The sequence below is a fragment of the Salvelinus alpinus genome, chromosome 16 (assembly GCF_045679555.1).
Source record: "Salvelinus alpinus chromosome 16, SLU_Salpinus.1, whole genome shotgun sequence".
Classification (NCBI taxonomy): Eukaryota; Metazoa; Chordata; class Actinopteri; order Salmoniformes; family Salmonidae; genus Salvelinus; species Salvelinus alpinus.
This window is the reverse complement of record NC_092101.1, coordinates 44587074-44603000: the sequence shown is the minus strand read 5'-3', so window position 1 is coordinate 44603000 and position 15927 is coordinate 44587074. Positions and strand designations below refer to the sequence as shown.

At 46.7% G+C, this 15927-nt stretch overlaps 1 protein-coding gene across 2 annotated transcripts in view; it reads right to left on the bottom strand.

The window, feature by feature from the left end:
• Positions 1-15927, bottom strand: part of hmcn1 (hemicentin 1) — a 229641-nt gene that overhangs the window by 21632 nt on the left and 192082 nt on the right. For both annotated transcript variants that reach the window (XM_071346348.1, XM_071346349.1), the window contains exons 58-85: positions 15742-15855; positions 15360-15562; positions 15124-15205; positions 14840-14971; positions 14576-14725; positions 13906-14062; positions 13528-13652; positions 13065-13248; positions 11558-11655; positions 11108-11386; positions 8536-8732; positions 8291-8372; positions 8025-8161; positions 7730-7871; positions 7302-7446; positions 6925-7052; positions 6683-6839; positions 6412-6533; positions 6030-6194; positions 5415-5522; positions 4846-4983; positions 4571-4705; positions 2690-2959; positions 2280-2470; positions 1916-2129; positions 1565-1699; positions 1122-1312; positions 94-175 (exon numbers count right to left, since the gene is read on the bottom strand). In XM_071346348.1, coding sequence (XP_071202449.1) covers positions 94-175; positions 1122-1312; positions 1565-1699; positions 1916-2129; positions 2280-2470; positions 2690-2959; positions 4571-4705; positions 4846-4983; positions 5415-5522; positions 6030-6194; positions 6412-6533; positions 6683-6839; positions 6925-7052; positions 7302-7446; positions 7730-7871; positions 8025-8161; positions 8291-8372; positions 8536-8732; positions 11108-11386; positions 11558-11655; positions 13065-13248; positions 13528-13652; positions 13906-14062; positions 14576-14725; positions 14840-14971; positions 15124-15205; positions 15360-15562; positions 15742-15855 — 4263 coding nt within the window. The remainder of the gene's footprint in view (positions 1-93; positions 176-1121; positions 1313-1564; positions 1700-1915; positions 2130-2279; positions 2471-2689; positions 2960-4570; positions 4706-4845; positions 4984-5414; positions 5523-6029; positions 6195-6411; positions 6534-6682; positions 6840-6924; positions 7053-7301; positions 7447-7729; positions 7872-8024; positions 8162-8290; positions 8373-8535; positions 8733-11107; positions 11387-11557; positions 11656-13064; positions 13249-13527; positions 13653-13905; positions 14063-14575; positions 14726-14839; positions 14972-15123; positions 15206-15359; positions 15563-15741; positions 15856-15927) is intronic.

Here is a 15927-nt window from a genome sequence, read left to right as displayed (position 1 = left end):
TGACAGAGGAGAGGTGGGGCATTACGGCATAGAACTGAATAGGATTACCATAAAGGATAACTATTTAGTTTAGTTCATCTACTGTATACTCACTCTGCAGGGTGAGAGTGACACTCTTCTCCACCACCCCAGCATCGTTGGTGGCCACACACATATAGTTCCCTGCATCTTCATTCTGAGGAGACACAACAACAGTTAGCACTATCAACAAGATTCATCTAGACAAGAACAGACTACAATGAATGTTCTGGGGAGAAGTATAGGGTGGCACACAATTGGCCCAGCATCATCCGGGTTTGGCCAGGGTAGGTCGTCATTGTAAATAAGAATTTGTTCTTAACTGACTATATATAGATATACTAGATATGTGAACTCTGTAATAGTGCTGTACCACAGTGTTGTAGATATAGATATACTAGACACAGTGTGTGAACTCCGTAATAGTGCTGTACCGCAGTGTTGTAGATATAGATATACTAGATATGTGAACTCTGTAATAGTGCTGTACCACAGTGTTGTAGATATAGATATACTAGACACAGTGTGTGAACTCCGTAATAGTGCTGTACCGCAGTGTTGTAGATATAGATATACTAGATATGTGAACTCTGTAATAGTGCTGTACCACAGTGTTGTAGATATAGATATACTAGATATGTGAACTCTGTAATAGTGCTGTACCACAGTGTTGTAGATATAGATATACTAGATATGTGAACTCTGTAATAGTGATGTACCGCAGTGTTGTAGATATAGATATACTAGATATGTGAACTCTGTAATAGTGCTGTACCACAGTGTTGTAGATATACTAGATATGTGAACTCTGTAATAGTCCTGTACCACAGTGTTGTAGATATAGATATACAAGACACAGTGTGTGAACTCCGTAATAGTGCTGTACCGCAGTGTTGTAGATATAGATATACTAGATATGTGAACTCTGTAATAGTGCTGTACCGCAGTGTTGTAGATATAGATATACTAGATATGTGAACTCTGTAATAGTGCTGTCCCACAGTGTTGTAGATATACTAGATATGTGAACTCTAATAGTGCTGTACCACAGTGTTGTAGATATAGATATAGTAGACATAAACTCTTTAATAACAGTGTCGTACCACGGTGCCGTAGATGGCCAGAGAACCGTTGTCCAGCTGGTGGATACGGTTGCTGATCTGGATGTTGACACCCTTCTTGCTCCACTGGATGGTGGGCAGGGGGTCTCCTCGTACCTCACAGTTTAGGATGGCATTACCCCCCAGGGGCTCGATTCGGTTGGAGTGGAAGTCCCCGTCGATGATCGGGGGCTCTGGACACAATAACACGGCAGGGTTTTATTCAACCACATTCAGCTGTTACACAGGAGCTGGACAAAAAAAGAAGAGCTACTAAGAAGAGAAAATAAGTGCTAGGTCACTGTTTTCTGCTCACAAACAGTAGTCTTTTAATAAAGCTCTTGATACAAATACAACATTTTGACCGACATGGTAAACTGTGGGCTAATTAGGCCCAGTACTGACACAGGAAGGCCATATTATGGAAACAGGAAGGGATGTCACACCTTTGACGTAGACAAAGCCCAGGGACTTGATGGTTCCCACACTGTTCTCAGCGATACAGGAGTAGGTTCCCGAGTTGTCTTTGGTAACCCGCTCGATGACCAGCTCACTGTGTCCATTCACATGGTCATAGTGAGCTACAGGGACAGATTAGAGAGAGAGATACCACCCTTAAAAATTATCAACAGATCCAGTAGGAAATATTGGTGCATAGGAAAAACTACAAGAATAGCAGACTGAATGTCAATTATAAGTCTAAAATATATATGGCAAATATTTAATGTAACAGAAAGAGTTGGCAGTTTCTCTTCTTTCTAAGCAGAGTGGGGGATGGTGAGTGGGGCGGGGCATACCTGGGATGATGATGTTGTTGAAGGCCCAGGTGATTTTAGGAGGGGGGATGCCGGTGACCCCACAGGCCATTAGTAGGCGCTCTCCCTTGTTGAGGGCCACGTCTGCCAGCAGCTCAGTGAAGGCAGGGTGGGTGTGGACGGACAAACTGACCGTCCAGCTGTCCTGACCTACCGTGTTGGTGGCCACACAGGTGTAGCTGCCCTCATCATCAGGCTGGGGAGGGGAAGGAAGGGGGCGAGAGAGAGAGAGAGAGAGAGAGAGAGAGACTGAATTTGTTCAGAAGTTAGCTGACAATTCTGTTTGTTACGCTCTTCCATCCATTATGTGACTCCTAAGCCCTGGTCGTCTACTATGATCCCTTACCTGAGCGATGTCGATGACCAGCTCCCCAGAAGGCAGGATGGTGTACTCTCCAGAGGTGTCGCTCAGGGGGGACCCCTCCTTCTCCCAGGACAGGGTGGGCTGGGGGACCCCCTCTGCCACGCACGCTATCTGGGCCTGGCTGTTCTCCACCACAGACACCTCCGACTCCCCTCTACGGATAGAGGGAGGGACTGGAGGAAGGGGGTGAAGGAGGGGAGAATTTCCCATATTACATTTTTCACAGGAACTGGACAAAAATAGGAGCCATTAAATCAACTTTTTTTTTACTGCGTTAGACCGCTGAGCTAGAGCTAAAGCTAAGGCATTAGCGTGGGAATCTAATGAAAGTCCTTCGCTGCATATATCACTAGCGAATGGCCAGTCCCATCATTCCTAGCATGATGACTCACTCTGTACAGTTAGGCTCATCTCCAGACTGCTGGTGCCAGCTGCGTTAGCTGCGGTGCAGGTGTATCGACCCGTGTCCCCGGGCTGGCCGAATGCTATCTGCAGAGACCCTGAGCTCAGGACCCGCTGGCGCACAGACTCGCTGAGAGGCTGCCCGTCTTTATGCCAGGCCATGGAGGGTGAGGGAGAGCCTTCAGCCTGGCACAGCATGGTGACAGAGGAGTCCAGGGGCACCAGGTAACTCTGGGTCTGGGAGCTGATCACTGGAGGGACTAGGGGAAGGAGGCATGGAGGTTAAAGGTAGGAGGGGATATTGCTACCTATGGAGATACGTATACCGTGGAATGCAGTGTTTGGTTTTCGCCAGACATAATGGGACCCATCTCATCCAAAAAGTTGACTCAAGTTTGCCATAAAGCACTTGGAAGGACCTGGATAATCAAGACTCTTCAGAGAATGCTCTATGGACAGATGAGTAAAAAAAAAACGAAAACATAACACTGCATTCCACAGTAAGACTCTTATACCAATGGTCAAGCATGGTGGTGGCAGTGTGATGGTTTGGGGTCAGCATGGTGGTGGCAGTGTGATGGTTTGGAGATGCTTTGCTGCCTCAGGACCTGGACGACTTGCCCTAATAGAAAGAACCATGAATCCTGCTCTGTATCAGATAATTCTACAGGAGAATGTCAGGCCATCCGTCTGTGAGCTGGAGCTGAAGAGTAGCTGGGTCATGCAGCAAGACAATAATACAAAACACACAAAGTCTACATGAAAATTGTTAAAAAGCAAAAAATGTGAAGTTTTGGAATGGCCTAGTCAAAGTCCAGACCTAATCCCAATTGAGATGTTGTGGCAGGACTTCAAACGAGCAGTTCAGGCTTGAAACCCACAAATGTCGCTGTGTTAAAGCAGTTCTGCATGGAAGAGTGGGACAGAATTCCTCCACAGCGATGTGAGAGACTGATCAACAACTACAGGAAGTGTTTGGTTGGAGTCATTGTAGCTAAAGGGGGCGCAACCAGTTATTGAGTGTAAAGGGGGAATTACTTTTTCACACAGGGGCATTGGGTGTTGCATAACCTTGTACATGAAATAAGTATGTAAGTTGTTGTGTTATTTGTTCACTCAGGTTCCCTTTATCTAATATTATATTTTGGTTAAAGATATGATAACATTTAGTATTAAAAAAATATGCAGAAGTAGAGAAAATTAGAAGGGGGCAAATACTTTTTCACGGCAATGTATGACATACACTGAGTGTACAAAACATTAAGAACACCTTCTTAATATTGAGTTGCACCCTCAGAACAGCCTCAATTCATTGGGGAATGGACTCTACAAGGTGTCAAAACCGTTCCACAGGGATGCTGGCCCATGTTGACTCCAATGCTTCCCACAGTTGTGTCAAGTTGGCTGGATGTCCTTTGGGTGGTGGACCATTCTTGATAGACAAAGGAAACTGTTGAGCATGAAAAACCCAGCAGCGTTGCAGTTCTTGACACACTCAAACCAGTGCGCCTGGCACTTACTACCATACCCCGTTCAAAGGCACTTAAATCTTTTGTCTTGCCCATTCACCCTCTGAATGGCACACATACACAATCCATGTCTCAATTGTCTCAAGGCTTAAAACTCCTTCTTTAACCTGTCTCCTCCCCTTCATCTACAGTGATTGAAGTGGATTTAACAAGTGACGTCAATAAGGGATCATAGCTTTCACCTGGATTCACCTGGTCAGTCTATGTCATGGAAAGAGCAGGTGTTCATAATGTTTTGTACACTCAGTGTATAACACTGTAGGAAAATGAATTAAGAAGAAAGACGGGAATGAAGGTGAACATTTCATGAGAATAGTAAAGTGGTGATAGTTTTGGGCCCACCTTGTACTCTGAGTTTGGTCTTGCCCAGAGCGGTGCCAGCAGGGTTCTGGGCCACACACATATATGTTCCTGAGTCTACCACAGCAGCCCTGGAGATCTGCAGCCCACCGCTAGGCAGCACGGTGAAGACACCTCCTAGTGGGAGAGAAGCAGGGTTTGCAACAATATAAAACAGACACAAACAGACAAGGTCAAACTAGGACACAGATAGACAGGCAGAAAGGCAGACAGGCAGACAGACAGAAAGACAAGCAGACACAGTGCTGCCAGCCTACCGGTGCTGGGGATGTTGATGCCCTCTTTCTGCCAGGTGATGGTGGGAAGAGGGGAGCCAGTAGCTCTGCAGGGGAGGGTGATGGGGTTGTTAACAATCACATCCATAGTGGAGGGGTGGACCTGGATCACTGGCACCTCTGGAGAGAGACAGAGAGAGAGAGAGACAGAGCGAGAGAGAGAGAGAGAGAGAGAGAGAGAGAGAGAGAGAGAGAGAGAGAGAGAGAGAGAGAGAGAGCGAGAGAGGCAGAGAGAGAGAGAGACAGAGACAGAGACAGCGAGACAGAGAGAGATAGAGAGAGACAGAAACAGACAGACAGAGAGAGAGAGAGAGACAGAGAGAGAGACAGAGAGACAGAGTCAGAGACAGAGAGAGACAGAGACAGAGAGAGAGAGAGAGACAGAGAGAGATAGATAGACAGAGAGATAGACAGAGAGAGAGAATGAAAGAGAAAGGGAATGAAAGAGGAACCACAGAAACAATAACTTTGTTTGTTCCATAGCTGTGTGTCAGAAAAAACAAATACATCTCTATAAAGGCTTGGCGGACTTGGTGACAACATGTCCTTACCCTGTACAGTGAGCTGGACATGGCGATGGGCGGAGCCTGCAGCGTTCTTGGCCACACAGGAATAACGACCAGAGTGACTCAGCTCAGAAGACGTGATCTCTACTGCACCTAGGGTGGGCACACATCACATGGACCACAGATCAAAGAGTTGAACTATAACACAGTGGTCATGGATACCCTTAGTGTGGCCACTGTACTGTAGTGAATTTGAGGACTAGTCCAACCAAGACTTAAATCCTGGTCAACACCTGACAGATAAATTGCCACGTCTGATTCACAAATGTCAGACTATGGGCCCTGGTCAAAAATAGTGCACTACATAGGAAGTAGGATGCCATTTTGTGACACTGCCCACCTCTATAGAGCTCCCAGTAGTAATAACAGAACCCAGCTCCCAGTAGTTATAACAGAACCCAGCTCCCAGTAGTAATAACAGAACCCAGCTCCCAGTAGTTATAACAGAACCCAGCTCCCAGTAGTTATAACAGAACCCAGCTCCCAGTAGTAATAACAGAACCCAGCTCCCAGTAGTTATACCAGTCTAACCAGGATGTTGTGACCCTTCTCCTCCTCTCAACACCCATCAGTAATATCTATAATAATGAACAGTCTAACCTGAGGACAGGATGCTGTAACCGTTCCCCTCCTTGGGGAGATTCATCCCATCTTTACTCCAGTGCAGTATGGGCTCTGGGACTCCTGACGCAGTACAGCCAATCACCAGCGGGGACAGTCTGGTCACCACCAGCTCTGTGGCTTCATCCGCTATGGAGGGAGGAACTGCAGAGGAAGAGACTGCTTTTACCAAACTGGACTTCAGTGCTATTGAAGATGTCCATTTAGGAAGTCATCTTGAAAATACAGAAAATAAATAAATCAGAACCATTGAAATCAACTGACTCCACTGTCATTAAAATGACATTCAAGCCAACATTTAAAAAACATGTAAATAACATCAAGCTGTGTTCAGATGGTCTCCCGTACTGTAAGTACTCACCCTGGACAGTGAGCTGTATGGCTCTGGCCTCCTCCCCTGCCTCGTTAGACACCACACACTCATACTCAGCTGTGTCCTCCACTGTGGGCGCTATGACCACCAGAGAACCTGACGACAGTAACCTGGAGACAACAGAGAGGGAGCGGAAGCTTCAGACCATGTTTTGGGGTTCTGAGAACTTTCTGTCAATCTAAGAACTGATCTCAGAGTATTATGAGATGGGAGCAACAAGAGGTAAGAAACAGAGAGGGAGGAAAAAACTGGTTTCAACCTGTACATATTCTGGTTGTGGTCTGTGTTGAGTGTTTGACCGTTCTTGGTCCAGCTGACCGTGGGCTTGGGGATGCCCGTAGCCTCGCAGGAGAGGGTGGTCTGAACGTTCACTGTCACGGTTATGTTGGTGGGACCGCGGGAGATAGAGGGGGGAACTAGAACACAATGGATAGGCGTGAAATTCATTCATTAAATGTGTGTGTGTATATATGTGTGTGAGAGGCTGAGCCCTCTTCTCACCGTGGACTTGCAGGTCGACTCTCTTGCGTTGTGTCCCAGCCTGGTTGGTGGCCATACACAGATACCGTCCTGTATCAGTCACCTGGGCTGAGGGGACGTGGAGCGAGCCATCCTCAGCAAACATGTACCTGTGCAGGACGGGTGTATGGACACACATTTAGGATAATGTCTCATTGTAAATATCATATCCTAGTCCTAAAACGTGCATTTTTGCCATGTATCTTCAATGTTAAGTGTCTGACACAAATCCTGCGTATAACATACCAGTATATTATAAACAGGGTAGTTTGAAAACTGGATGTTGATAGGCCAAAACAACAGCATTCAACACTTAATATAACATGTAACGACATCATCAGTGTGCGACGTGGTCTGACCTGGGGTTGGTTCCTGCCAGTATGGCTCCATGTTTCCTCCAGGTGACGCGGGGGGCGGGCACTCCACTCACGATACACTCCAACACTACAGGCTGGTCTATGTGGACGGCTACAGTCAGAGGGCCCTCTGCTATGGTGGGAGCAACTGAAGACACACATACACACACACAAACACACACACACACACACACACACACACACACACACACACACACACACACACACACACACACACACACACACACACACACACACACACACACACACACACACACACACACACACACACACACACACACACACACACACACACACACACACAGAAATCTTAGGTCCCACTACTATTCTTTAGAGGCTCTAAGCACAGGACCAGCCATATTCAATAGGATAATGATGTGACTGTCTCTGACTCTCTCTGAGTTCTGTACCATTAACAGCCAGGTTGAACTGTCGTGTGGTCTTGCCAGCGATGTTGCTGGCTACACAGGTGTACTGAGCTCCATCCCCCAGCTCAGCCATGTTGATCTGGAGGTAACGCGCATTGGACAGTATACGCACACGAGGGGAGGCCTACGGAGAGAGGGGAGGGATATCAGGCCTGTGTCAAAAAGCTCTGTACACAAGCACACACACACGTTCACGCACACACACACACACACACACACACACACACACACACACACACACACACACACACACACAGAGGACAGGTGTATTATTTACCTGGAGTGGCTTGTTGTCTTTGAGCCATGTGAGTGCTGGGGGAGGGACAGCGTCTGACTTGCACTCCAGAGTCACCTGTCTGTTCTGCAGCACTGACACATTCTGTGGCGTGCTCTCCCCAGCGATGTTAGGGGGAACTGGGAAGATATCACAACGAAGCAGTTAGAACATGAAATGACATGTTACATTAAAAAGCAACAACTCATTATTAGTTCCAGTAGTATGCCCTGGTCAGGTCACATACACGATATAACTTCATTACCCACCATGCACGCGGACCAGGAACTCTTTATCGTCGTCTCCTGCAGGACTGTTGGCCAGACAGGTGTACCTCCCTGTGTCCTCCAGCTTGGGGGGCGAAAGAGAAGTCATGTGTGGGAAATAAGACAAAATTGATATTGGAGAAAAAAAAGAGAGCTCTTTCCTACAATCAGATTACGCCCTCAAACCTCACTACTCCTGAACAGTCTCTTCTGGGCTGTTTAGGTCCATCCCTGTCCCTCCCTCTCACCTGTGGGGAGGAGATCCTGAGCACCTCCCCTCCTCTGAGGACGCGCAGGCTGTCTGTCTGGGGGAGCGGCCGTCCGTCCTTCATCCAGGTGAGGGTGGGGGCGGGGATACCTGTGGCTTCACACAGCAGCTCCAGAACATGGTTCACTACCACAGACACCTCCGCTGCCACGCCCGAACCGTTGATACGAGGGGGGTCTGAGAGAGGCATTTTGCATTTCAGTCATTTAGCAGAAGCACTCTCAAACACACACACACACACACTGTCTGTGTGTGTGTATATGTCTGTCTGTGTGTGTGTATATGTCTGTCTGTCTGTCTGTCTGTCTGTCTGTCTGTCTGTCTGTCTGTCTGTCTGTCTGTCTGTGCCTGTCTATCTGTGTCTGCCTGCCTGTTTGTTTGTCTGTCTGTGTGTGTATATCTGTCTGATTGTCTGTCTGTCTGTGCCTGTCTGTCTGCCTGCCTGTTTGTTTGTGTGTGTCTGTCTGTCTGTCTGCCTGTCTTTAAGAAAGAAAGATGACCCCACTCTCAGTATATAGTGCACCCACAGAAATATTTTGGCTCCAATAGACTTCATCAGGTAACACACATGCAGTACCAGTCAAACGTTTGGACACCTACTCATTCAAGGGTTTTTCTTTATTTTTTATATTTTCTACATTGTAGAATAATAGTGAAGACATCAACTCCATGAAATAACACATATGGAATCATGTAGTAACCAAAAAAGTGTTAAACAAATCAAAATATATTTTATATTTGAGGTTCTTCAAAGTAGCCACCATTTGTCTTGATGACAGCTTTGCACACTTTTGGCATTCTCTCAACCAGCTTCATGAGGAATGCTTTGCCAACAGTTTTGAAGGAGTTCCACAATATGGTGAGCACTTGTTAGCTGCTTTTCCTTCACTCTGCGGTCCAACTCATCCCAAACCATCTTAATTGGGTTGAGGTCGGGGGTATTGTGGAGACCAGGTCATCTGATGCAGCACTCCATCACTCTCCTTGGTCAAATAGCCCTTAACTTCTTTGATATAGGGGGCAGCATTTTCACTTTGGCATGAAATGCGTGCCCATAGTGAACTGCCTCCTACTCTGTCCCAGATGCTAATATATGCATATTATTAGTAGTTTTGGATAAAAAACACTCTGAAGTTTCTAAAGCTGTTTGAATGATGTCTGTGAGTATAACAGAACTCATATGGCAGGCAAAAACCTGAGAAGAAATCCAAACAGGAAGTGGGAAATCTGAGGTTTTTAGTTTTTCAAAACTTGGCCTACCGAATACACAGTGTCTATGGGGTTAAGTTGCACTTCCTACGGCTTCCACTAGATGTCAACCGTCTTTAGAAACTTGTTTCAGGCTTCTGCTATAAAGGAGGGGCTCATGAGACCTGTTTGAGTCAGTGGTCTGGCAGTGTCTCAGGCTCGTGACGCGCGCTCCCGACAGATTTAACTCTCTTTCCAGTGCTTTGCTACAGACGATGGAATTCTCCGGTTGGAACATTATTGATGATTTATGTTAAAAACATCCTAAAGATTGATTCCATACATCGTTTGATATGTTTCTACGACCTGTAACGGAACTTTTCGAGTTTTTGTCTGGACCTAGTGCTCATGAAGATGGATTACTGGGCTGAACATGCTAACAACTAGTGGCTATTTGGACATAAATGATGGACTTTATGGAACTTTATGGAACAAATCAGTCATTTATTGTCGAACTGGGATTCCTGGCAGTACATTCTGATGAAGATCATCAAAGGTAAGTGAATATTTATCATGTTATTTCTAACTTCTGTTGACTCCAACATGGCGGAAATTTCTTTGGCTGGATTGGGCTCTGAGCGCCGTACTCAGATTATGCTTTTTCTGTAAAGTTTTTTTTAAATCTGACACAGCGGTTGCATTAAGGAGAAGTCTATCTTTAATTCTGCGCTAGAAAGGTTAAGTTTCTCTTTGAATTAAATATGTGGAACTCAACATCCGCTGCGCCTTGGTCCCGTTCTTACGACAACCGTGACACCTTCATTGTCTTAAAGTAATGATGGACTGTTGTTTCTCTTTGCTTATTTGAGTTGTTCTTGCCATAATATGGACTTGGTCTTTTACCAAATAGAGCTATCTTCTGTATACCACCCCTACAGTGTATACCACCCCTATACCACCCCTACAGTGTCACAACACAATTGATTGGCTCAAATGCAGTAAGAAGGAAAGAAATTCCACAAATTAACTTTTAACAAGGCACACCTGTTAATTGAAATGCATTCCAGGTGACTACGTCATGAAGCTGGTTGAGAAAATGCCAAGAGTGTGCAAAGCTGTCATCAAGGCAAAGGGTGGCTACTTTGAAGAATCTCAAATATAAAATATATTTTGATTTGTTTAACACTTTTTTGGTTACTACATGATTCCATATGTGTTATTTCATAGTTTTGATGTCTTCACTATTATTCTACAATGTAGAAAATAGTACAAATAAAATAGAAAACCCTTGAGTGAGTGAGTGAGTAGGTGTGAGTAGGTGTGGCCAAACGTTTGACTGCTACTGTACATGTACTCCCACTCACCCAGTACTTTGAGGTGGAAGTGTCGGCTGGCATGGCCAGCGCTGTTTCTTGCCACACAGGTGTAGCGTCCCGTATCCTCCACCCTGGCCTGGATGATCTGTACCGTGGTGCCCACATTGAGCAGCTTGACGTGGGGTCCAGGGACCAGGGCCTCCCCCTCTCTCAGCCAGGACATGGAGGGGCTTGGAGTTCCATCAGCTATACATAGTAGGGAGGCCAGGTTCCCTCTCACCACCGTCACGTCCTCCTTACTGCCCGCCCCGTCCAGGCTGGGAGGAACTGCAAGGGCAGATAACATCACAGTGTTGATCTAACTCATCTAGCAGCTGGGCCCCATGACAAGGTCGTATATTGCAAAAGCAGGACAGTATTGGGTTAGTGAGGGTTTTGGAGTTGGGGGGATATTGTGATATTTTGTATACTGTTATTAATGTATTGTGTTGAACTCACCGTGAACCTGTAGGTTGTAGTGCCTGTTGTCCACACCAGCCCTGTTGGACGCCACACAGGTAAAGGTGCCGCCGTCTGAGACTTGAGCCCTCGCAATCCTGACAGAGGCAGAATGGAACAACACATTAATCCTGACAGAGGCAGAATGGAACAACACATTAATCCTGACAGAGACAGAATGGAACAACACATTAATCCTGACAGAGGCAGAATGGAACAACACATTAATCCTGACAGAGAGGCAGAATGGTGCTACACATGAATCCTGACTGAGAGGCAGAATGGAATGAAATAGTAGCCCTTTCCTGCAGTCTGACCTAGTGACCTCATAGGTGGAATGTTATAAATATTTTACATAATTTCATAATTAATAATCATTATTTCAAAAAACCCGCAGAAAATCCAGTGTTTCTTCGTCAAACAATTTTGTTATATTTCAGTCTTCTGTGATGTATATAAAGTGTACAGAGTACGACCCTGCCTCACGCAGGAAGCGGCGCAGGTCCTAATCCAGGCACTTGTCATCTCCCGTCTGGATTACTGCAACTCGCTGTTGGCTGGGCTCCCTGCCTGTGCCATTAAACCCCTACAACTCATCCAGAACGCCGCAGCCCGTCTGGTGTTCAACTTTCCCAAGTTCTCTCACGTCACCCCGCTCCTCCGCTCTCTCCACTGGCTTCCAGTTGAAGCTCGCATCCGCTACAAGACCATGGTGCTTGCCTACGGAGCTGTGAGGGGAACGGCACCTCCGTACCTTCAGGCTCTGATCAGGCCCTACACCCAAACAAGGGCACTGCGTTCATCCACCTCTGGCCTGCTCGCCTCCCTACCTCTGAGGAAGTACAGTTCCCGCTCAGCCCAGTCAAAACTGTTCGCTGCTCTGGCACCCCAATGGTGGAACAAACTCCCTCACGACGCCAGGTCAGCGGAGTCAATCACCACCTTCCGGAGACACCTGAAACCCCACCTCTTTAAGGAATACCTAGGATAGGATAAAGTAATCCTTCTAACCCCCCCCCCCCTTAAAAGAGTTAGATGCACTATTGTAAAGTGGTTGTTCCACTGGATATCATAAGGTGAATGCACCAATTTGTAAGTCGCTCTGGATAAGAGCGTCTGCTAAATGACTTAAATGTAAATGTAAATGTAAATGTAAGTGTAGTATTTGGTTGCAAACTCAAAATGTAATACATTTCATCTCTATATCTGACATGGTACAGGTGTCTTCTTTTTTTTAAACCCATAACCATGTGTGTGAAGTGTATACTTTTGTTTGAAAGTAGATTTGTTTAAGAAACACTCTGTGTGACCCTGATTTAGCCCACTGCAGTAAAAGGTCAAACTACTGTGTGACATACAGTACAACACATTTGAAACAGTATACAGAACAAAGCAGTATTCATGTAACAGTTTCAAATACATTGCTCTTTCCTTTATATATGTACATTGAAAGACAGAGTACATTCCATACAGAATCCGATATATAACACCTCGACCCCAGACCTACCTGAGCACCTGTCCGGCAGAGAGCAGGCGTATCTGTGAGGAGACAGGGAGAGGCAGTCCGTTCTTCAGCCAGTTGAGCTGAGGTGGAGGGGAGCCCACGGCAACACACTCTATGTTGATGGAGCTGTCCAGAACGGTGGTCAAATCCACAGCCGTATCACTGTTCCCCTTGATCACAGGAGGCACTATGGACACACACACACACACACACACACACACACACACACACACACACACACACACACACACACACACACACACACACACACACACACACACACACACACACACACACACACACACACACACACACACACACACACACACACACACACACACACAACGAAAGAGGACAGAAGATGGAAAGAAGAAAGGAGGGAGAGAGAGATACATTTAAAACTCTTCATTCATAAAGTAAGGAATACATGCATGGAAGAGAGAGGCTGAGAGAGAGTTAAACTCACCATAGACATTGAGGTTGAATATCCGGTCCTCTTCTCCAGCCTTGTTGGTGGCTACACAGGTGTACTTCCCACTGTCAGAGGTGTGAGCTCCAGACACAGTCAGAGTGCTGCCATCTAGACTGATCCTGGATAGAATGAGGATGCAAACAAACCATTCATATTAATACAGAAAAACATCAGAAACCCCATGGACGTCATCCCAGTTCCTCTGTACAGGTCCTTTCAATCTCAGAGTAGCTCCACCTTTCCTTAGATAGGCTACGTCCAATAGTAGCCATTTTGATACACCTATCCAGTCCTCTCAGATCTCCAAAGTGGCTAGGAGATAGGGGTTAGGGGCTAGGAGCTAGGGTCTAGGGGTAGGGGGTTGATGTGTACCTGAGTCCCCTGGATCCTGCCTTGAGGGCCTTGCCGTCCTTCAGCCACTGGATGGATGGGGGTGGGGTTCCCTGAGAGCGACACACCAGCTGGACGCTGTCATTCAGCAGCACCCCCACCTCACTGGGCATCTCCGAACCTGAGATGCTGGGAGGGACTGAGAAAGAGCACAGCCAATCAGATCAGGGACTAACACAGAGCACAGCTAATCAAGGCACAGCCAATCAGATCATTGTTCATTCAGAACAAACTAGTATATATCCAGTATCAGTCAAAAGTTTGGATACACCTACTCATTCAAGGGTTTTTCTTAATTTTCTACAATTTTCTACATTGTAGAATAATAGTGAAGACACCAAAACTATGAAATAACACATATGGTATCATGTAGTAACCAAAAAAGTGTTAAACAAATCAAAATGTTTTATTTTATTTTAGATTCTTCAAAGTAGGCACCCTTTGTCTTGATGACAGCTTTAACCAGACTAGAAAGAGGAGCGGGAGGCCCCGGTGCACAACTGAGCAAGAGGACAAGTACGTTAGAGTGTCTAGTTTGAGAAACAGACATCTCACATGTCCTCAATTGGCAGCTTCATGAAGTAGTACCCGCAAAACACCACTCTCAACATCAATAGTGAAGTGGCGACTGCAGGATGCTGGCCTTCTTTACCTTGTATGGTGAGGTGGTAACTCTTTCGAGCCTTGCCCTCCACGTTGGAAGCCATACAGGTGTAGGTGCCAGAGTCTGAGAGCTGGGAGCGGGCGATCTGCAGCTTACTGCCTCCAGACAGGATGTGCAGCTCCAGAGACTCTGAGTTCTCTGAGAAAAGAATACTGTCACTTTACTACTTTCCAGTCAATCTTGGGAGGACAATGGAAGTTTGAGATAGTAAATAAGACAATAATAAGTTATATGACTGTGGGTGCTGCTTACCTATGGTCCGACCGTTCTTGAGCCAGATGAGGCTGGGAGGGGGGATGCCCGTGGCGTCACAGGCAAAGGTGACAGGGTTGCTGATGGTCTCCACTATCTTCTCCTCCACTGGACCGTCTATACTGGGGGGCACTGGGCATGGAAGGCCAGAGATTTACAGTTAGGTCAGTTTGACTAAAAGACTCAGATATGTCTCTCTTCTCCATCTCCTTGTTTTTATCCTCAGTGATCAGAATGAGATTTTTTGAGTGTTTCAAGTCTGAGTTTCTAGAATATGATCTTACCATAGATGTTGAGGTGGAAGTTCTTGTCCACCTGTCCGGCCACGTTGGTGGCCTTGCAGACGTACTGGCCAGTGTCAGACACCTAGGAACACAGAGGGCGGACAGGGGATGGATCAGTATAACAACTTTCAATAGAAAAGTCACAAAGAGGACTAACCCCATCCAATCGCATCGCATCGCTTCCCCTAACCCCACCCCTACCGTAAGGTTCAGACCTCCCCCTCTGTGTCTCTCACCTCTGCCCCCTTCAGCTCCAGCATCTGTCCCTGTGCCAGGATGCGGAGGTTGGCAGACTCTGTCACCATCCGACCGTTCTTGTACCAGGTGATGGTGGGAGGGGGCACAGCGTTGGACTCACACTCCAGAGTCACTGAGTTGCCCACACGCACACTCACCACCACAGGAGAGTCCCCACTGCTGTCTCTGATACTGGGAGGGACTGGGGGAGAGCCAGGGGAGAGGCAGGGGTGAGAGCAATATTTTTGTAATAGAGTGGACAGGAGCCGTATATGGAAGACAGGGGAAGGAAGAAGGATATGAGAAGGAGACACACGGGGTCAAAGAGCAGTCCAGTAGTGTATGTAGTGTTGTCTGTTCTGTCCTGCTGCAGGTACTGACCAAACACAGTGAGGTGGAGGAGTTTCCTGGCCTCTCCAGCGGGGTTCATGGCTACACAGCTGTACATCCCCCCATCAGACATCTTAGCCCTCAGAATCTGCAGGGTGCGTCCACCTGGAGAGAGAGAGGAAGGGATTGGGGAGAGATAGGGGAAGGGATTGGGGAGAGAGAGAGGAAGGGATTGGG